This window comes from Colobus angolensis, unplaced genomic scaffold (genome assembly GCF_000951035.1).
Source record: "Colobus angolensis palliatus isolate OR3802 unplaced genomic scaffold, Cang.pa_1.0 Scaffold243, whole genome shotgun sequence".
NCBI lineage: Eukaryota > Metazoa > Chordata > Mammalia > Primates > Cercopithecidae > Colobus > Colobus angolensis.
This window is the reverse complement of record NW_012115633.1, coordinates 3,236,985-3,259,014: the sequence shown is the minus strand read 5'-3', so window position 1 is coordinate 3,259,014 and position 22,030 is coordinate 3,236,985. Positions and strand designations below refer to the sequence as shown.

The following is a 22,030-nucleotide window of genomic DNA, read 5'->3' as shown; positions in this document are numbered from 1 at the left end:
TGTCTCTAAATAAATAAAAGTATATGGCACCCCCTCCCCAACTGTCTCTCTCTTGCTACTGCCTTTCCCCATATGAAGTGCCTGCTCCTGCTTTGCCTTCTACCAATGAGTAAAAGCTCCCCAAGGCCTCCCCTGAAGCCAAGCAGAAGCCAGCACCATACTTCCTGTATAGCCCGTGGAACTGTGAACCAATTAAACCTCTTTTCTTTATAAATTACTTTAGAAATGCACAGTCTAATACATCTTCTTTATAATTTTTTTTTTTTTAACTAACTGAAAGAAAACAACCTATTCAAATAGAAACTGTGTAAGAGCAGACAGAAAAACAATACACAGTTTCATAGTATGGTAGGCCCTCACTTAAGTGAACACCCTATAAGGAAACCCATTTTCTTCCTCATCAACATTGTAACCAACAAGGATCTGCTGTACCTTGTTTTGCTTAAAGTTATAGTTCAGCAGAAAACACAAGTGTTGTAGTAAATGTCATATTTTGCCAGAGATCAATCTTACCTCATCATACTGCTTAGCAGCTTCAGAATAATCACTTCTGGCTTCTGCTAACAATGCATTCTGAGTGATTTGCTTTGTTCCTATCTCACTGCTAAAAATCCCACGGAGGACGTCGTATTCTCCAATTGATCTATACAGTCTACAAAACAAATCAAAAAGGCCAAATCAATGAACACCCCAGTATTTTAAAAGTATTTATTCTAATGAAATGACAGTAAATCAAGTTGCCACACATTATATTAACAAAAGAAGAGACATAAAATGTTACTTTAATTTTGCTAAAAATATAAAATTTAAGAAACTATGAAGTTACCCCTAGGTTTTATAACTTTAATCATACATAAGGCAGAATTTATTCAGATGTGCATTTAAAGTGGAATCTGGGACAGGCGTGGTGGCTCACGCCTGTAATCCCAGCACTTTGGGAGACTGAGGTGGGTGGATCACCTGAGGTCAGAAGTTCAGACCAGCCTGGCCAACATGGTGAAACCCATCTCTACTAAAAATACAAAAAATTAGCTGGGCATGGTGGTGCGTGCCTGTAGTCCCAGCTACTTGGGAGGCTGAGGCAAAGAACTGCTTGAACCCAGGAGGTGGAGGTTGCAGTGAACTGGGAACGCCCCACTGCACTCCAGTCTGGGTAACAGAGCAAGACTTCGCCTCAAAACAAAACAAAACAAAAGTGGAATTTGAAAATATCAAAGGTTCACAGTATACAAGATGTGTCATTACATAAGGTTCTCCAGTATTAATCCATGAAGATATCTGCAGGTGACCCATTTGGAATCCTTGTCTAGCCCCCAAAAACCCGGAAGCAAAGAAAAAATAATCCTGACTACTGATGCCATGTTTAATCCATGTTCTATGAATCATCTCAATTTGTTGGAGTATTCATTCATTTCTTCACTTTAACAAAATTCTGGCTTCACCCTTTCAATCAAGTTTCCCAGTCCATGATATTCTCAAAGTGTTTATTAGGTTTATTCCCTTCCTCCAGGAAATTTCTTTCCATCTTGCAGTCTCAACCCAAATGTTATTTCTTCCTGAACCAGCCACCCAAGGACTGCTCCCTCCTTAGTTCTCCTGCTGTTCAGTTTCCTTCTGGGTACTAAGTCTCTTGGATTTACATCAAAAGAGCCCTATGGGCTCTCTCCTAGAGCTTATGAATTCTGAATTCAATAAAATCTAGCAGATGTGGCTCTCTTATTGCCCTGATTACAGAATGTTAGGGGTAATAAATCAGCAGTAAAGGTGGGTGGGTGGGTAGGTGGTGGAGCAGTAGCTCATGGTCTCAGAGTCAAAGAAGAGGGAGAGCTACATACATGTCTCAGGAAAGACAACACCTACGTACCCCTATACTGGTTCCCAGGTCCCTGGATTATGTTCACTGTAACATGGTTAAAACAATGGCCATGACATATTAAAAAAAGGCTAAGGCCGGGTGTGGTGGCTCACGGCTGTAATCCTAGCACTCTGGGAGGCTGGGGCGGGAGGATCATAAGGTCAAGAGATCGAGACCATCCTGGCTAACACAGCGATACCCCTTCTCTACTAAAAATATAAAAATTAGCCAGGCATGCTGGCACGTGCCTGTAACCTCAGCTACTTGGGACGCTGAGGCAGGAGAATCGCTTGAATCCAGGAGCTGGAGGTTATAGTAAGCCAAGATCGTGCCACTGCACTCCAAGGGCAACAAAGCGAGACTCTTGTCTCAAAAACAAAACAGAACAAAACAAAAAACACTAAACTTGTTCACAATGCTCAGAAATGAATGCAAAAACATCACACAAGTATGAGAATGTACTTAACACAGTTAGAAAAAAATGTTTAAAGTTTAGGCCCTTAAACGTTGTTTGCTCTGCTTTCTTAGTAAGTATGTTTACCACTCCTGGAAATAGTAAACATACAAGGTGTCACTTCCTGTTCACTTACACATCTGAAGCAACAGGAGAAAACGGTTCCAAGGTAAAATCAGCATAGCCCAGAGGCACTCTCTGAATGGCCCTGGCATTTTATCTTGTCTAAGTGCTCACCATCTCCTACTTCAATTATGATTTATTATGTGTAAAGTACATATATTTCCTACTGGATTGCCAGTTTTGTGAGTCTGTGATCAATGTTTGACCCAATTTCACATCTCTTTAGTGCCTGGCACAGCACCTTGTACACTCAGTGCTCAATCAAGACAGACATGAATTAACTACAAAACAGCAGGAAGCACAAGGATCCCCTCCCTTACTTTTACTATCTTTTCTCTTAGAACCTAAAGCCCTAAAAATCTGCACTACAAAATGAAGTTCAAGTTAAATTTCAATCTTAACCTAACAACCTCCTCAGAATGAGACTTTCATATGATGAGATCACAGGTAAGGGAAGAATGAGACATAATGGAAAATGGTGTAACTAGAAAATGGAATCTGTTTATCCCAAATTAACTGATTTAAACTCTTTCTAAAATCTTAAGTCCTGCTGAAAATACTAAATCATCCTCTATTCAGTGTAGCGAAGCAGGAAATAACATAAAATGTTAGGAACTATGATTCACAGCTACACTTTACGGGAAACTCAACTTGGTGAATAACACTGAGTCCAAAAAATCGTATACTGAAAGAAATCAGCAGGTTTCAATAACATTCTCTTTCCTTGAGCAAGACACTGCTTGATGTGGCAACTGTTCTTGACTTTGAGAATGGTACTCAGCCTGACTTTTTTTTCTTTTAAATTTCACATTACTGTTACTATCAACTTTAATAGTTCATTTTCTGCCAAGTGAAGCCAAGTGTTTTCCATATTGCTTTGGTCAAATCCAGTGTGCTCCCAAGAGTACACAACCTCACACTTACTTAGCAAGCTCCACCCATCTGAGGACATCAGGAGGGAGGCGGGCCTTCCCGCGGACTCGCTTGGCAGGCAGCTCAGCAGGCAGCAGGCGGAGCAGAGCCTCCTCCAGCAAGCGGATGCCCACGGGCTGCTGTAGGCTAGACAGGCAACCAGCGCTAACAGCTGCTGGGTCGAGGCTCAGCAGGGCTGCGTGCTGGCAGCTGATGTCCTGTGAAACCACACATAAAACCAGCTGTTTAGCTTGTGGTACTTGGACCATGTTTTCACAAGGAGTAACATACTTTACTAAACATAAAAGGTACCGATGTTTAAGTAGTGCTATCACCAGAAGTTTCTCTGTGTAATGCTATTAACACATTTTCCCACAATATTCAATTTGCTCAAAGGAGGAAATGACCTTTTAATTTTACACTTCCAATCCAGGGATCAATTTAAAGCAAGAAAAGCACTATCAAAATATGAAGATAACATATACACACACACATAAATTAGAAACCAATAAAAAACAGAGCTAATGTATAAAAAGAAATTTATACTGAGTTTCACGTTCCATCAAAAAGAATAAAACAGAAAAACTAAGTATTTCATTTCAGAAAAGTATTACCCAATTCGTTTGTAAACCAATACTACCGATAAAAAATACTGAAGAATATAAATTAGTAATTATTTCAGAAAAGGTCACTAGATACAAAAATACTAAAATGAATCAAAAAGATGATCTACTAGGGAATTTTATATAACCCATACTTTGAATGGCACAGAAAACACTTCTTACATGAAAATAATCTTCTGACAAATATATTTAAGTAGCAACTGAATATTAAATTAGATTTTCTGCTCATGCTGTGTTGCCCTGGAAAGGACTTCTCTGACCACTGCATCTAGGCACACACACCCTACCCCATCAAGAGGCACCTGCTTACCTGCTTCATTACTATCTTACACTGCTTTAATACTTCCCCATTACTCAAGTACTATGACACTTACTACAACCTAACGTCCCGTTTAACATTTCCCTGTGGGTTGCCTATTACCCGTCTATTAATGGGAATGTAAGGTCAGGAGGAAAGGAATTTTTGCCTCTTCACCGATGTGGCTCAACCACCTAGAACAAAGCCAGGCGGGTACTCAGTCAACACAACACCTTTTGACAGCAGTCAGGAGGCAGGAAAGAATTTGGTGAAAGACTACATAAGGAAAAACAACTCAATAAATGAAGGGTTTCATCAAAAACACTGAGGGGACTGGCTTACTACAAAATAAAACATAACATGTTTGATTTCTGGTTATTCTGTCACATATCGGTTTTTCTGGGGGGAAAAAATAAATTACATCTACCCATTTGGGAGGAGGTAACCCAAACAGTACATCTACTCTGGTAAACACCAGGTTATCAAAAGTTTCAACATGGGAAACACAGTGACGACGGAAGGGCCATATGAAGCCACAGCAAACAATATTTGGTGAAGTGTGTGCAGACTTTACCTGAATACAAGAGACAAAAGGTGGAAAGAAAGAGAAGGTGGTATTAAGAAAACGATTGAAGTCTTGGAGCAACTTTTGAGTGATGTTGTTTTTTTCAGACAGTGTCTTAAATTTATCCATCTCTTTCAAAATTCCGGAAAACAAGCTGCTAAAGAGCTGTTTTGCAATTACTGGGTCCCTCTGTAAAAAATTCAAAACAAAGACAAATTAGGATCTGAAGCAAAAATGCTATAAATCACCAATACTATCAGAGCTTGGAAAATACAGACTGTTGCAAACACATCTATTGTACCTCTCAATTCTATTTGGAGAGATTTAACAGGCATTGACAAAGGGAGCATTTGGAATTTAACCAAATATATCTGTTTGATGTGTTATGGAAACATGGACTTTTGGCCCAGAGAAATGGATTTAAAAGCTGGCTTAATCAATACGTAATGACATAGCTTCACTCCTGAGTTGAGTCTGGGTCTCCAATCTTTAAATGGGGGCTACCAGAACACATCACAGTGTGCTGCGGGGAAGATTAGCCCAGATGATGCACAGACAGTGCTTAGTGCAGCACCTCATAAAATCTCAGAGAAAGATTAAATGTTTAGGTATTTTCCTCCTATCAGCACCATGGTAAAGCTTAAAATAACTGATCAGCTTAAATAAAATGCCAGTGTTAATTTTCAAGGTCCCACCACCTGACCGCTTTAAACTACTGAAACCAACAGATGCTTCTTCTGAGCATCAGCTCCCTCAAACAGCACACTACCTAATCATTTATAGCCCTAACCCTCGCACACTTCATGACCAGGATACTCCCTTTATTTATTTATTCATGCTGTGACATTAGTACCAAGAACAGTTCCTGGCAATCTAGTGTCCATCTTTGCTAAATGGAGGCATGTTAAGCATGATAAATAAAGTTTAAAAATTATTTTGTGTAATCTTCTAGGGATCTTTCCTGTTAATAAATTTTCTATCATATTATAATTGACAGGTCAATTCTGTTAATATCTTTTTGTTAATTTTGCTACATGTTTGCCTCTGAAGGAGGTGAGACTTGTGCTGCTTTTTGGGATCAAGTTCTTTTTTCATGTCTAAAACCTATTTTAATTATGTTTACAACATAATGGTAATCCATTTTTGATGTTTTATGAACAAATTACATTATTAAATGAATATTCTTAAATCAAGCGTGATTTTTGCATATTGTTGAAAAGAACATTAAAAGCAATGGTTTACACTTAGTTACCATAGCCAAAAATTAAATACTTGAAAAGTTTACTGTGCAATTCTACTGATTTAAGGTTATACTTAATATTAACAAAAAATCTAACTATCAAACGCAAAAAATTACTTTGATAAAAACTATGTATGACTAAAACAGACAAATTTGATTTATTCCTTATTGTATATTTTAAGTGATATATTTATCTTGTTATAGGAAGTTCTAGTGAGTAGTAAAATTTTAGAAAATACGGCTAAATCAAAAAAAAGCACAATCCCATTTACAACAGCCACAGAAAGAATAAAATACCTAGGAATACACTTAACCAAGAAGGTGAAAGATCTTTACAAGGAGAACTAAAAACACCATTGAAAAAAATCACAAAATGACACAAACAAAGGGAAACACATTCCATATTCACGGATTAGAAGCATCAATATTGTTAAAATGGCCATTCTGCTCAAGGCAATCTATGGAATCAATGCTAATTCTATCATACTATCATCAGTTATCACAGAACTAGAAAAACTATTCTAAAATTCATGGAACCAAAAAAGAGCCCGTATAGCCAAAGCAATCCTAAGCAAAAAGAACAAAACTAGAAGCACTGCACTACCCAACTTCAAACAATACTATAAGTCTGCAGTAACCAAAAAAGCATGGTACTGGTACAAAAACAAGACACACAGACCAATGGAACAGAATAGAGCACCCAGAAAATGTGGTTTAGGAAAAAAGAAAATCAGTATCGCCCACAATTACACCATAAAGAGATAAGTCACTGGCACGTGTCTTTTACTGGTGTGTACACTTTTAGACCTGTTTGGTAACCTCCTGTTTTTATGTAACACATGGTGGATGGGTTTCCATGTCTACAATCCACTGATTCCTGAGTGCTAGCTACAAATTCCTTCATTTATGCTCCCTTTGTTCAGACAAATGCAGTGGTAATCCTGATAAATAACGATAAATAACGTCTTCAGCACTGATGATCTCAGAGTCTCAGCACGGGTAAAGAAGTCATGGAACTAGGAAATGGCAGAGTCAGGACTTGGAGCAAGGTCTTTACACTAAGCCCACTGTTGAGGAGAAACCAACACCTAATCTACGTTGCAGGACAGCCTCAGCCATGTTTCCTCACATAGGCAAACCCCTAAACTGGAAACAGATTTTATTTAACCTGTCAACAGAAAACGCAGCGGCAAGGACTGACCTGGGCCACGGCCTGTAATGGGGTGATGAGGCTGCTGTGCTTGATTTGAATGTCAGGAAGGTCTCCCAGCCGGTAGCTTCTGTACAGAACGACCTGGGCATCCTGCTTCATTTTTAACTCACTCTTGATTTCCTATAAGCACCAGAACCAAAGTAGACGATGAACATTCTCACTGAAGGAAACCAGTCGTGCATGAGCTATGAGGCTGCCAAAATCCCCTGAACCACAAGGGCGAAGCAGTGGGAACTGATGCTCGCAGAGGCTTAGTCGCTCTGCTTTACCATCTAGGGCAGACACTGCATCCAAAATAAAATCACTACACAACAAGCAGTGGAAAGGCTTTAAACATTGACTACAAAGAAATCAGAATATTTATAAAATCGGAAAATTTGATTTAGAAGTATTTAAAAACAGGCGGAGGGCTGCATCTCCGGAAAGTCTCGCTGAGAACGAAGCCGGCAGCCGGTGCCCACTTCCACCTCAAGGTCCTGTCCTCCGACTGCTTCTGCTCCCAGGCAGCTGCAGAGCCCATGGCTCCCCTCCGACGGGGCAAAATAGTGCCCCGGGGGCACAGTCCGGGAGGCCTCAGGCTCCACAAACATGGCTGGGCGGCAGGGCTTGGGGAGGGGGCCGGCACAGTGCCCCACATCGAGGGCTTCACACCCAGATGTGGATGGAGCCGCTCCCATGGTGGCAGCGGCTGGCGCTGAACTTGAGCACCGTCAGGGATCCGTCCTACCCTCTTCTTACAAATGCATCTTAATGACCCATATCTAGATGGAATGGACGCCGTGGCTACAGCATCTCCACACCGCGGAAAGGCCCGCCTGGCCACCTGTCGTCGGGGCCCCGTGGGTCCCAGCCCCCAGCTGCCCTCCCGCCGCATTGGTCCCTGAAGCGAGGGCCAGTGAAGTCCTGCCAGGGCGCGGGCCTTGAGGTGGGCCCAGGATCAGCCTGCTGATCCCAGGTCGGCCATGCTTCCACCGCGGAGAGAACGGGGAGCATTCCTGGACCCCCACCAGGGCGCCGCGGGGGCTGCATCCCCGTGGGGGAACCCCAGGAGGCTGGCTCGGAGCAGCCCCGCCACCTGGTTTGCAGGTGACATTGGAGCCAGTGTCTGGCAGGAAGCTTGTTCACTTCGTCTGTATCCTGTGACAGAAACTGCATCGTTCTGATCAAATTCTTGACAAAGTACAAACCTTCTCTCGTTTTTGCTCAGCAACGCCTTTTCTGGCATACATCAAACTGAGCTTCTCCTGGTCCCTCATAAACCGTCTGCGCAGTCGCAGTAGGTCCACCCGGCCAGCCGCACCTGGAGAGGGAAAGCAGGCCCAGTTACTCCCCGCTGCCCAGACACTTGGCTCTGCTGGTTCATTTTCACCTCGGGTTTCCTCAAAGACAAAACCTAGAGGTGCCGCAGAGGCAGCGATGGGAGCAGGAGTGCAGGGGCCACAGCTGCAACTGGAACTGCTCAGCAGTGGATTCAGCAGGCATGACAACGGGCAAGGCCCCTCCAGAAGGAGGCCCAGGGAGGACATGCAGCCACCTTCTGAATCTTGGCCCAACTCGCCTGTGAGTGCTTTGCCTCTGGCTAACTGAACAAGAGAGGAGCTGCCTCGGAGGCTTCAACACCCGGTGCAGACCAGCCTCCCTCCGGACTGTGGCAACCTGACCAGGGACAGGTGACCGCAGCACTCTTAAACTCGTATGATTCCAAACGCCTGTTTAGTGCCTGGCAGATACCAGCCTTAACCTCCAAATCACGACAGGTTCTAAGGAAGGCTTCGAATATGAACGAGAGAAACCAAAGTAAGCAACAAGGAAAGAGCAACTGTTAAAAGCAGATCATGCAGGAAAAAATTTCAAAACATGATCATTTATCAGAAAGACAAGAGTAGGAACTGAAGAAATGTTCGGAGCATGAAAAAAAGCTCATGGAAACGAAAACATGTCATAACTTAAAAGCACAGGTGGTTGAAGGGATTTCCCAGAAAAGAGGCAAAGGGAAAAATATGACACCTCAGAAGGACACTCACGCAGGTGTGATATCTAAGCACTAGGACTCCAAAGAGAAAACAACAAACTGAGGTGAAAAACTCAACAAAATCACCCGTGATGACGCTCCAGAACTGGAAGGTGAGAGTCAGCGGCCTGGAAGCTCCCACCATATGCCCAGAGAAACAGACTGAAACAGACCTACGCCCAAGGACACTTGTGTGCAATGTCAGAACGCTGGTTTAAAAGAGAAGATCCCGAGAGCATCCACAGATAAAAGACCCACGTTCTCACAAAGGATCCCCAAGGAGGATGGCGCCCGCAGCCCTGCAATGCAGGAAGTCCAGGGGCCCCACGTATGGAGGTCCACAGCAGCACTCCCACTAGGCCATGAAACCATGAGCTCCCAGTTGCTGACCCCCATTCTCAGTGCCCAGGCGGCTCCACCTGAATGACGGCCACCAGCACTCCAACTCACAGCAGGTGCCAAAAGTTGGGCCACACTGACCTCTCCCGGTTCCATTTAGAGAACTGTGTGTGGGCCACAGGTTTGTGACTGAAAAGTATGACAGAGAATGGTGGAGTAAAGCAAGTTATGTTGCCTGTGTTTCAGTTCCTACGATTAGACAAGAAGGCAGTGAGCTCTGCTTCTAAGTTCTTCTAAGTTTACTTCTACAGAGCTGAGCTTCCCTGCTGGAGCTCCCCCAGGGTTCTGTCATGGGCCCTTTCCTCTCTGCACATGTCCTTCCTCTGGGCCCTTGTTCCCTCCCAGAGCCACACTTCTCACAAAGAGCTGCTTCCAGCCTCTCAGCACCCGTCTAGCTCTGGTCATCAGTTAGCCAAGACCAGGTCCTGGTGCCTGTGGCCCCTGCCTCCCAGTCCCCATCACTCCACTTCTGCCCCACACAAACCTCAGGGAAGGGCATTCAGTCCCCGAACCTTCCTCTGCTTGGTGCGTTACAAGGCTGCTTCCTAAAGCTGAAGTTCGACACACCCTCCCACACCCACAAGCCTGTCTTTGCAGCACCCTTTGCCGTTACTCTAGCATGCCCCAAAGCATCCCTTCACCTGGACTGCAGAATTGATCTGAGCTTGCCCACCCCGACACTTCTCCATCCCTGTCCTTTTCATCCTCTCCCTTCCCGTACCCCCAGCTCAAGGCTCCTCTCAAATGCTCTTCCTCCACCCAGTCTCTTAGGACGCTCTCCCCATTCTCCACCTGCATTAAGCCCTCTCGCCCTAGACCGTGCTTGCTAATTCCACCTCATCTTACAATCTTACATCTTACAATCACCCCTTTATAAAGCCTCACCCACTCCTAATGCTCCAGAAAGTCACTCAACAATGGATCAAGTATAATTTACTGAAGGATTCTTCTGGAACTCCCAGAAAACAATGTCTTCACCATGGTAAGTGCCTAGGCAACATTAACTGAATTTTAAGGGGCTTGATTATGAATTACAAGGAAACATGGATACAGTCAGAAATGTCCCCAGACCTGAGCTCTGCAGTAATTAGTGGGAAAGCTATTTTAAGCATTCTCAGCAACCCAGCTTACCTTTCACTTTGTTATCCACTTCGTCCCCTGGAAGGCCCAGCCTTTTTTTCCCAAAATCAGGCCCCACTGACTTAAAGGGTGCTCTCTGTAACCTTTCACTCCTCTTGTGGGCAAACAGCAAAGAGTCAGATGAGGGACTGGTGTGGTCAACCAGCGGGTCAGTGCTGCTCCCGGTCAGCCAATCAAATGAGCTTCTTCCATCTGCAACATGTGATCAGAGAGGTCAGGCACTCAGCACCACCCAGCTCTGTAAACAGGGCAGGACCACCTGCCAAGACACACCTGGTAGCACCTTAGGCCTCCGTGCTCACCTCCAACCCTGGGCAGAGGCTCTGTCAGATCCCAGGGTATGCCCCAAGGAAAACCGGGTGCATGGGCCTTAGTGCCCCTGGACCACAGTGTCCCCATTTGTAAAGTAAGAAACATGCCACTTGCTCCCACCACAGGAATAACACTTTGTTATCTACTGAAAGGTGCTAAGAGCCCCTGACTTGTAATATTAGTGTCACAGAATTCCCATTGTGATTATTCAAATTAGTCCCACTTCCAGAACCAACAAAATGTGAAAAAAATTACATAAAGGAAAAACGTTAAAGAGTTTATATGTAAAAGGATTAAGATATTTTACTCTAAAATTTGTACTTTGCTCATCAAAGGAAGCAGTTAAACCATCTGAGAAAGAACAGTTTAATAACTGTAAACCTAGTAAATGAATTTGGTTTACCCCTACTCTACTTTGGAGATAAGATGTCTTAAATTTGCTGCACTAGGTTTTTCTGTACCAAATCAAAACCAAAACATACATATACTGAAACTTTCCGATTTTTCCAGTCAGAAATAATCCATTTCTTTTTTAGAAAAACTGTAGCAAAACAGGCTGGGTGCGGTGGCTCACGTCTGTAATCCCAGCACTTTGGGAAGCTGAGGAGGGTGGATCACGAGGTCAGGAGATCGAGACCATCATGGCCAATGTGGTGAAATCCCACCTCTACTAAAATACAAAAATTTAGCCAAGCGAGGTGGCACGTGCCTGTAGTCCCAGCTACTCAGGAGGCTGAGGCAGAGGAATCGCTTGAGCGAACCCAGGAGGCAGAGGCAGAGGTTGCAGTTAGCCGAGATCACTGCACTCCAGCTCCAGCCTGGCGACAGAGCAAGACTCCGTCTCAAAAAAATAAATAAAGGAAAATATACATAAAATTTACCATTTCAATCATTTTTAGGTGCACAGTTCAATGGCATTAAGGACATTTACACTGTTGTACAATCATCACCATCTTCCATGTCCACAGTTTTTTTTTTTTTTTTTGAGACATGGCCTTGCTCTTTTGCCCAAGATAGGGTGCAGTGGTGTGATCACAGCTCACTACAGCCTCGAACTTCTGGGCTCAAGCCATTCTCCCGCTTCAGCTTCCCCAGTAGCTGGGACTAATCACAGGCGTGCACCACCATGCCCAGCTAATTTTTAAAATTGTTTCGTAGAGATGGGGTCTTTCCATGTTGCCCAGGCTGGTGCAGAACTCCTGGGCTCAACTGATCCTCCTGCCCCAGCTGGAATAACAGGAATGAGTCACTGCACCCTGCCTCCACAGCACTTTTCCTCTTGCAAAACTGAAATTCTGTACCCATTAAACTATAAATCCCCATTCTTCCTCCCCAGACCCTGGCACCTAGCACTCTACTTTCTGTTTCCATGAGTTTGACTGTCATAGGAACCCACTCTTTTGACTGACATCTCCCTTGGGTTCTTAATGCTTTTTGCTATTATCCCTTACTTCTCTCGCAAAAGCCCAACACTGTTGTGACAGAAGCTGCCCACAGAGGTCAGAGTGCTGTATACATGGCCGGCGGGGTGGGTCACTGTTACCTGCAGTCTGTGTCGGTGTGAAGTCATGCTGCTGTTGGGTGGCCCTTATGTGCCCTGCCATTGGCCAGCGAGCTGAGAGGGACCCTTCCTGGGTACGGGTCTGGAGAGTGCCCTGGGAGGCCTGGGTCTCCACAAACATTGGAGTGAGAACAGTACTTCGGAAACGCCAGTCAGAATCAATGGTATATTCCTGTACATAAGAAAGTTTCAAATCAAATAAGCCTCCTTTTTAAGGAACACTGATATATTTCTATTTAAAATCTAATGGTACCATCAGCATATTTCTACCATAACTTCATATGCAGCTGAAGAATCTTCTCTAATTTAAAAGTTTTAACTAAGTGATTTGCCAACTAGAAAAACTAGCTAACTATTGAGGGAGAAAACCCAACTTTCTTAATGTTTGCATGAAAAGGCTTGATACCATGCTCAGCACCGCAACCCAAATGCAATGAGTCAAGTGACCCAACTTGTCCACATACACACATGCCACTGGGACAGATCCTGAGCTTGTGAGCGGGACCGGAGGGGCCGTACCCCAGGAGCTCTCTGCAACCTGCCCATCATCCCCACTGTTAAGGCTGCTGCAAGAGCGCACAAGCTCAGCATCCACTGTGGGTTGGGAGGAATAAGGGGAGGAAAAGCAATGGCGATCTTGACAAGGGAAATCTAGTGAAGGCCAAGAGGGTGAGGCCTGTGGACCTCCAGGTGGCTGAAGCAGAGGCATGAGCCTTCCCTTTCCTTTTCAGAAAGGAATGTGTGAGTATTCCAAGAAAGCAAGGAGCCAGTTAAAGCTATTAAAAATGTTCATGAACAAGAAAAGCTTGTAATATTCATTACTATGAGAGAGAAGACCACATTACCTGAAATTCACATTCTGACAGAGGATGTTCGAACATGGGATTTGGATAATCTGGGCTCAGGCTCGTCATTTCGAGCAGAAAATTTGTTGCTAAACTTAAAAAGTGCACTTCTATCTTAGGAGAATATAAGGAATTTAGTGCCAGCAACCGGTCCAAGGTATTTGAAGGTAACCTAGTTTCATGGCTCCAGAAATTTCGAATAATTAATCTGAAAAGCAGAGAGAAAAAAGTAGATTGCTTAGACAATGGCAAATGGGAAAGAAAGTGCTGTACAGGGTGCCCTGTGGAGAAGGCACAGCTCTTCACCCACATGAAGCTTAACAGAGAGGGAAACCACATTCAACTATATCAAAAATACAGTCTGAATTATGAAACATACCCACTGAAGGAGGGGAATATTACAAAAAATGTAGCATACTTTTTATGCTACAGAGGGGAGGGGAGAAACGGGGTGATTGTATTCTCTGATCTCTATTCTCTGGGAAGTTTTCAATGATGAGTACATGATATTAACTATTTGAAACAAAAACAGATTTAGGAAATTACACAAAATCCTTCACTGCCTTGCCAAAACAATTCCTTATAAAAATTACTGCCATAAAAGACTCAAAACATATATTAATTAAATACCAAATTAGGGGTTGGGTGCAGTGGCTTAGGCCTGTAATTCCAGCACTTTGGGAGGCTGAGGTATGTGGATCACCTGACTTTAGGAGTTCAAGACCAGCCTCGCCAACATGGTGAAATCCTGTCTCTACTAAAAATACAAAAATTAGCTGGGTGTGGTGGTGCACATCTGTAGTCCCAGCTACTCAGGAGGCTGAGGCAGGAGAATCGCTTGAACCTAGGAGGCGGAGGTTGTAATGAGCTGAAATCGTGCTCCTGCACTCCAGCCTGGGTGACAGAGTGAGACTCCATCTCAAAAAAAAAAAAAAAAATACATACATACATACACACATACATAGCAAACTAGGTCCTATAATTTATGAATGCATATGAAATCCAAATACAATTTTAAGAATCTCAATGAATTTAAAATTATAGCAGAATGGAAAAATAATATACAGAAACATACAAAAAGTGTATGGCTTCTTATATTGAGGCTGGGAGTAGTGCTCACACTTAAAATCCCAGCACTTTGGTAAACCAAGTCAGGAGGATTGAGGCCAGGCATTGAAACCTAGCTTGGGTAACATAGCAAGACCCTATCTTTACGAAAAGTAAAAAATTAGCTGAGCCTTTTGGCATATGCCTGTAGTCCCACCTACTCAGGAGGCTGAGGGAGGAGGATCACCTGAACCCAGAAGTCCAAGGCTACAGTGAGCTACAGTTACACTACTGCACTCCAGCCTGGGTGCCAGAGCAAGACCTTATCTCTAAAAAACATATTAATAATAATAATAAAAAGTTTAACCCCCTTTTTGCATAGTCAGTATACTTATATAGTCAGAAACACATATAACTGACTTACTCAGGGCAGGCATTTTAGAGGATAACAATCATTCACACTTTCATATATAACTAATATTACGGTTTCCTCTCATTTCTAAGGTTTTAAACACTTTATTTTCAACATTAATACTTACAGCACGATCTCAACTATGTGTGTTAAATGGGAAACAGAAGAATTCTCATTGTAGACTTTCTTTTCATTTTGAAACACTTTAACTCACTGCCCTAGCATAGAGCATTTGGTCTATACTACTTTTTCAAGAGTGTTATTTTTAAGTTGTCAGGATTTTAAAGCCTTACTCTTCATAATATGCTTTAAAATACTCTTTTACTAAATACTGTGAAATGCAGAAAGCAGAGAAAATGCTAATACTGCAAATACATTTCTAAAACTCCTGAAAAATACTCTATGCTACCTTTGAAAGCAATACCCTTAACATTTACTTGTCCCAGCCCAGTTATTCAAGGAGAGCACGTACTGAAGTCCAGGGTTGTCATCGATCAATCCTTGAATCAGCACATCTTTTGCCAGCTTAAGTATTTCCTGGGAGTCATTATCTGTCTGACTTTCTGGATCTCTGCTTCAGAAAACAGCAAAATGTCACAACATTAATGCTCTCTTCTAGTCCTTTTGTTCAACTACAGTAACACCATCTAGAATTCAATTTAAAAAGGCTGGTTTTTCCATTAGACTTTAGATCTCCAAATCACAGCTTGCCCCACTCATGGGTATGTGCACAAGCCTTGAGAACCCATCCTCGCTCCCAGCAGGAGCAGAGTGGAACAGGAGGATGGGCCCACAGGAGGCCCAGCGGTCCTGTGACGCTCAGCTGTGGTGGTGTAGTAGTGCCCAGTGGTCCTGGCAGAGTTCCTCTCCTTAGTCTTTGCCAGATCTTAAAAGGACAACTATGAAAATAGGTTTTATAAGCACACCACCATACTTTTTCACTCTATTTCACAAACATATGTAAAATGAGTTTTTAAAAGGATACAATCAGATATACCAAAATAAATGTTAATCATATGGTAAAAAAAAATTATTAATCACATGGTAAAAAAAAAAAATGTGTTATTATGTTCCAGATTGATAAGGAGACCCAAATGATTCCTAAAGCGTTAATGTTGCCCCGGAAACAAGGCGAAACCCCGTCTGTACAAAAACTAAACAAAATTAGCCAGGTATGGTGGTGCATAGCCACAGACCCAGCTATGCAGGAGGCTGAGATGGGAGGATCAACTGAGCCCAGGAGATTGAAGCTGTAGTGACCTGTGTTTGTGCCACTGTATTCCAGCCTCGTCGATAGAGTAAGACCCTATCTCAAAAAAACAAACAAACAAACAAAAGAAACAAAAAAAAACCACACACACACAAAATAAAATAGTCAATGTATAGCTTACCTGTAATTGTCATGAATCCACATGAGAATATTATACATTTGTTCCCTACATGTTGCAGAAGGATGGGAAACAAATTCCACAACAGGGTTCAGAAGTTCTCGGAGTTCTACTGGTTTTAATTTTGGCATCATCTTATAAATTATGTCCAAACATACTTTTTGTCTTTCATCATCTCTATGGGAGAGATTTTAAAAACACACAAATTTAACTATTTTTATTACTGTACTTTCAAAGTATGACAGATAGCTTTTTCTTCTTTGTTTCAAAATTTGTTATAATAGATAACACTACACTTATATAAAACTTGTATTCTTAAAATAATCATGGACTAGATCATTAAATATAAGACAAATAATTTCAACGTGCTATCCTACAGCGGATCCTGAAACAGAAAAAGGACATTAGAAGGAAACTGGAGAAATGGAGTAAAGCCTAGTTTGGTAAACAGTAATGTTCTAATGCTATTTTCTTACTTTTGACAAATGTACCAAGATTATGTAAGGGGAAAGTTGGGTAAAGGGTATATATGGAAATTATGTGTACTATCTTTTAACTTTTCTACAAATACAAAATTACTTCAAGATAAAAAAGTCTATTTTTAGAAAAACCTAATAACGGCAAAGTATTTTTTAAAAGGACTTCAAGTGCTACCTGACATGGTGTATAGTGAAGTGCAATCTGAGCTCTAAATGAGGCAAATATTTATTTCCTTGTTTTGACTCCTTAATAGCACCCAGCTGAATGCTTCACACAGTAGATACTCAGTGAATGTAAGGATATTAGGACAGTGACATACATTCTTTGTTACTGACACAATGCACGTTTATTGTTGTGTAAAAATACTTATATAGGAGGGGGACAAGATGGCTGAATAGACATAGCCAGGAGGGCCTCTACCACCAAAACAGAGCAAAATAATGAGTAAACCAACACGCTTTGAAGAGATCTTTGGAAAGAAAGCACTGAGCATCGATAGAGAGAGGCAATGCAGACACTGAGGCAGAAGAGGGAGGAAGCTGGGAAGCCTGCACAGTTTCCGGGTGCCAGGACCTGCTCTTGGCCCTAATCAGGTCCTAAGGAAGGGGTGAGTGGAGTGACTATGGGGCAATCCACACTCACCATGGAGCTCTGGAATACTAGCCACAAGAGATCCCACAACCCCCACAGACATCTGAATTGGCAGGGAACTGTCAGAGAGAAGGTACAGGCAGAGCACCAGCCTGCGTGGAGCCTGGCAGGTCTCACTCAGCGTGGAGCAGCTCCAGGAAAATGCGACCCCAGGCGCCCATGCCCCCAGGTTCTCACCTTGCTCTGAGTCACTCTAGTCCCTGCTGAATGCTGGGCTGGGAAACAGCAGGGCTGTCCTTCCTGTGGGTCTGGGGAGAGCCTGATTTGCATGCCTATCTGTCAACTTCACAGGCACTCCCAACCTCAGCTGCTCCCACAAGAGCATAGACAGAGCATAGCCTCCACTATCCAGCCTGAGTTCTTTGCCAGTGGCCTTGGAGCACTTTGGCCACCCCAGCACAGTGCTTGATTCCAAGGGGACAGAGGACGAAGCTGTGGGCCTGGTCTCAGCCCCCCAGGGTCTAAGCACATCGTTCAGGAATACAGAGCCGAGATCTGTGGCCAGAGCTTAAGCTCTGCTCAGACCACTGAGTAGAGTGAGACATGAGTTTGTGTTCCAGCATAAATGCTGTGTGAGCCCCCTTCCACGAGGCTGGTCTGGGAAGGGTAAGGCCTGTTGGTCAGCTTTGCATCTGCCTGAGTGGCCTGAAACACCTAACAGCCCAGTGATCTGGGCACAGAAAGCATGGCATAAAACTGACTGGTCAGGCTAGCTACCGGGGAGGACACCAACAGACTTGGTCAAGAGAGCGTGAGCTAGGCAGTCCCCACAACTGTCTCCTCGGCAAAAAATCCCAGGCTGTGGGCACCACACCAGCTGCATAACCATGACAACATCACCCTGCCCTGAGATCCCCCATCCTTGACCTACTATATCAACAGACCACCCACAGACATACACCACAACCCTCTCTGGCTTTGCCAAGCACAGAGGACCAGTAGGCCTCTGGAATGCTATGGGTCTCCTGGTGACCTAACCTTCAACTCAGGCCACTGCTAAGGGATGGGGAGCACAGCCTACCAGGGCCCCCCTTGGGGTTCAGGAAATGTGAGTATGGTGCCAGTGATTGGAAGGGGCTCCTCTAAGGCCTGGGAATGAACTTAGTGAGGGGGTCATCTCCCTTCCCCTGCCCCCAGAACACTGTGCTGAACACACTGTAATCTAACAGTCTATCTGCTAGCCCTTACCTTTAAGCACTATATACTGGATCATAGTCTGAATTACATCACTAAAAAAATTCTTCTAGTATACATCACCTGTGAAACCCAATGCAGGAACCAAGGACAAAGAAAGATCCTATACAGAGCCTCAGCCTGCTGAAAGCACCCAGAAAGGAAGCCAATCGACTATACTCAGCATACACCACAGTCAAACCCTCAAGGAAAATGATGAATATGAAAACAAAAGGCCCCATCCAAGCAGCAGCAACTCCAAAAAGATAAAGGAACACCAGACCTCTCAGATGAGAAGGAATTAGTGCAAACACTCTGGCAATTCAAAGTATCTCCTCACCTCCAAACAACTGTACTAACCTCTCCGCAATGGTTTTTAGACACATTGAAATGGCTGAAATGACAGAAATAGAATTCAGAATCCAGATGGCAAGAAAGCTCAAGATCCAGGAGAAGGTTGAAATTCAATTCAAGGAAAATAGTAAAATAATTCAAGAGTCAAAAGGCAACATAGCCATTCTAAGAAAGAACAAGCCAGGCGTGTTGGATCACACCTGTAATCCCAACACTTTGGGAAGCTGAGGCAGGTAGATTGCTTCAGTTGGGGAGTTTGAGACCAGCCTGAGCAAAATGATGAAACCCCGTCTCTGCAAAAATACAAATCATTAGCTGGGCGTGGTGGCGCATGCCTGTACAGGTCCCAGCTCCTCAGGAGACTGAGATGGGAGGATCACCCGAGCCTGAGAGGTCGAGGCTGCAGCAGGAAGTCATGGTCACACCACTGCACTTCGGCCTGGGTTACACAGCAAGACCCTGTCGAAAACAAAACAAAACAAAACAAAACAAAACAAAACAAAACAAAGGAAAAGAAACCAAACTGAACTTCTGGAATTGAAAGATTCACTACAGGAATTTCATAATACAGTCTGAAACATTAACAAAAGAATAGACCAAGCTAAGGAAAGAATCTCAGAGCTTGAAGACCAGTCCTTCAAATCAACCCAGTCAGAAAAAAATAAAGAAAAAAGAATTTTTAAACGAAATCTCTAAGAAACAATAGATTATGTAAAAAGAATCAAACCTATGACTTACTGGAATTCCTGAGACAAGTTGGAAAATATATTTGAGGATATAGTCCATGAAAACATTCCCTGTCTCACTAGAGAGGTAGACATGCAAATTCAAGACATTCAGAGAACCCCTGTGACACACCATACAAGACCATCCCCAAGACACATAGTTATCAGATTTTCTAAGGTCAAAGCGAAAGAAAACATTTTAATGGCAGCTAGAAAGAAGGGTCAGGTCACATACTGACAGAACCTCATCAGGCTACCAGCGGGCCTCTCAGCAGAAACCTTAAAAACCAGAAGAGACTGGGGCCTATTTTCAGCATCCTTGAAGAAAACAAATTCCAACCAAGAATTTAATATCCTGCCAAACTAAGTTTCATAAGGAAAGGAAAAATAAAGTTCTTTTCAGACAAGGAAACATTAAGGGAATTTGTTAACATTAGACCTGCCTTATAAGAGGTCCTTAAGGGAGTGCTAAACATGAAACAAAAGAACAGTATCTGCTACCACAAAAACATACTTAAGTATGTATCCCACAGACACTATAAAGCAACTACACAGTTAAGTCTACAAAACAACCAGGTAACAACATGACAACAGGATCAAAACCTCACATATCAATATAAACCTTGAATGTAAACGGTCTAACGGCCCCTCTTAAAACCCACACAGTGGTGAGTTGGATTTAAAAAAAAAAAACTCATTTATCTTCTCTCTTCAAGAGACCCATCTCACATGTAACAACACCCACAGGCTCAAAGTAAAAGGATGGAGAAAGATCTATCACAAAAACAGAAAACGAAAAAGTGCAGGGGTCACTATTCTTTTATCAGATAAAACAACTTTAAACCAACAATAGTTAAAAAGGACAAAAAAAGGCATTACACAATGACAAAGGGTTCAATTCAATAAGAAGACTTAACTATATACTAAATATATAAGTACCTAACTTTGGAGCACCCAGATTCATAAAATAAGTTCTTCTAGACCTATAAAGAGGCACTCAATAATAGTGGAAAACTAACACTCTATTGACAGTGTTACATAGATAAGGCAGGCAGAAAACTAACAAATTCTGGACTTAAACTCGACACTTGAACAATTGGACCCAATACATCTATAGAATACTCCACCTAATATACCACAATATACATTCTTCTCATCTGCACATGGAACGTACTCTAAGATCAACCACATGCTCAGCCATAAAGCAAGCTTCAATAAATTTAAAAAAATTCAAAATCATACCAAGCACACTCTCAAGACTACAGTACAATAAAAATAGAAATCAATACCAAGACCTCTCAAAACCACATAATTACATAAAAATTAAACAACTTACTCCTAAATTACTGTTGAGAAAACAAAATTATTAAGGCAGAAATCAAATTTTTTTCAATTAGGGAAAACAGGGACACTAAATGTCTACATCACAACATTAGAAAGACCTCAAATCAATAATCAAACATCGCATATAAACTAGAAAAACAAGAACAAACCAAGTTCGGGTGCAGTGGCTGACGCCTGTAATCCCACTTTGGAAGGTCAAGGCAGAAGGATCATTTGAGGTCAGGAGTTTGAGACCAGCCTGACCAACAAGGTGAAACCCCATCTCTACTAAAAATACAAAAAAATTAGCCAGGCATGGTGGTGTGCACCCGTAGTCCCAGCTACTCGGGAAAGAGGCTGAGGCAAAATAGCTTGAACCCGGGAGATGGAGGTTGCAGTGAGCCAAGATCGCACCACTGCACTCCAGACTGGGCAACACAGTGAGACTCTGCCTTAAAACCAACCAAAACAAAACAAACCAACCCTAAAGACAGCAGAAGAAAAGAAATAACCAAAATACAGAGTGGAATTGAATGAAACTGTGATCCAAAAATCTACACAAAGATTCAACAAAACCAAAAGTTGATTATTTGAAATAATAAACAAGATTGATAGATCTCAAGTTAGATCAACAGAGAGAGACAAAAAGAAACAGACAGAAGATCTAAATAAGCACAATAAGAAATGACAAAGATAACATTATACCTGATCCCACAGAAATACAAAAGATCATCAGAGACTATTGTGAACCCCTCTACATAAGCAAATTAGGAAATCCAGAGGAAATGGATACATTTCTGGAAACATACAACCTCCCAAGATTGAACCAGAAATAAAAAAAAAAAAAAAAAAAAAAAAAAAAAAAAAAACACCTGAACAGACCAATGAGGAGCTCCTAAATTAAATCAATAATGAAAAAAACTTAC

General features: G+C 42.6%; 1 protein-coding gene across 2 annotated transcripts in view; it reads right to left on the bottom strand.

Moving 5' to 3' along the window:
* The window catches only part of PRKDC (protein kinase, DNA-activated, catalytic polypeptide), a 189,562-nt gene that overhangs the window by 51,041 nt on the left and 116,491 nt on the right, over nucleotides 1-22,030 (bottom strand). For both annotated transcript variants that reach the window (XM_011945691.1, XM_011945692.1), the window contains exons 55-64: nucleotides 16,402-16,575; nucleotides 15,483-15,581; nucleotides 13,552-13,759; nucleotides 12,689-12,878; nucleotides 10,825-11,025; nucleotides 8,471-8,583; nucleotides 7,272-7,403; nucleotides 4,840-5,019; nucleotides 3,357-3,562; nucleotides 514-652 (exon numbers count right to left, since the gene is read on the bottom strand). In XM_011945691.1, the coding sequence (XP_011801081.1) occupies nucleotides 514-652; nucleotides 3,357-3,562; nucleotides 4,840-5,019; nucleotides 7,272-7,403; nucleotides 8,471-8,583; nucleotides 10,825-11,025; nucleotides 12,689-12,878; nucleotides 13,552-13,759; nucleotides 15,483-15,581; nucleotides 16,402-16,575 (1,642 nt within the window). The remainder of the gene's footprint in view (nucleotides 1-513; nucleotides 653-3,356; nucleotides 3,563-4,839; nucleotides 5,020-7,271; nucleotides 7,404-8,470; nucleotides 8,584-10,824; nucleotides 11,026-12,688; nucleotides 12,879-13,551; nucleotides 13,760-15,482; nucleotides 15,582-16,401; nucleotides 16,576-22,030) is intronic.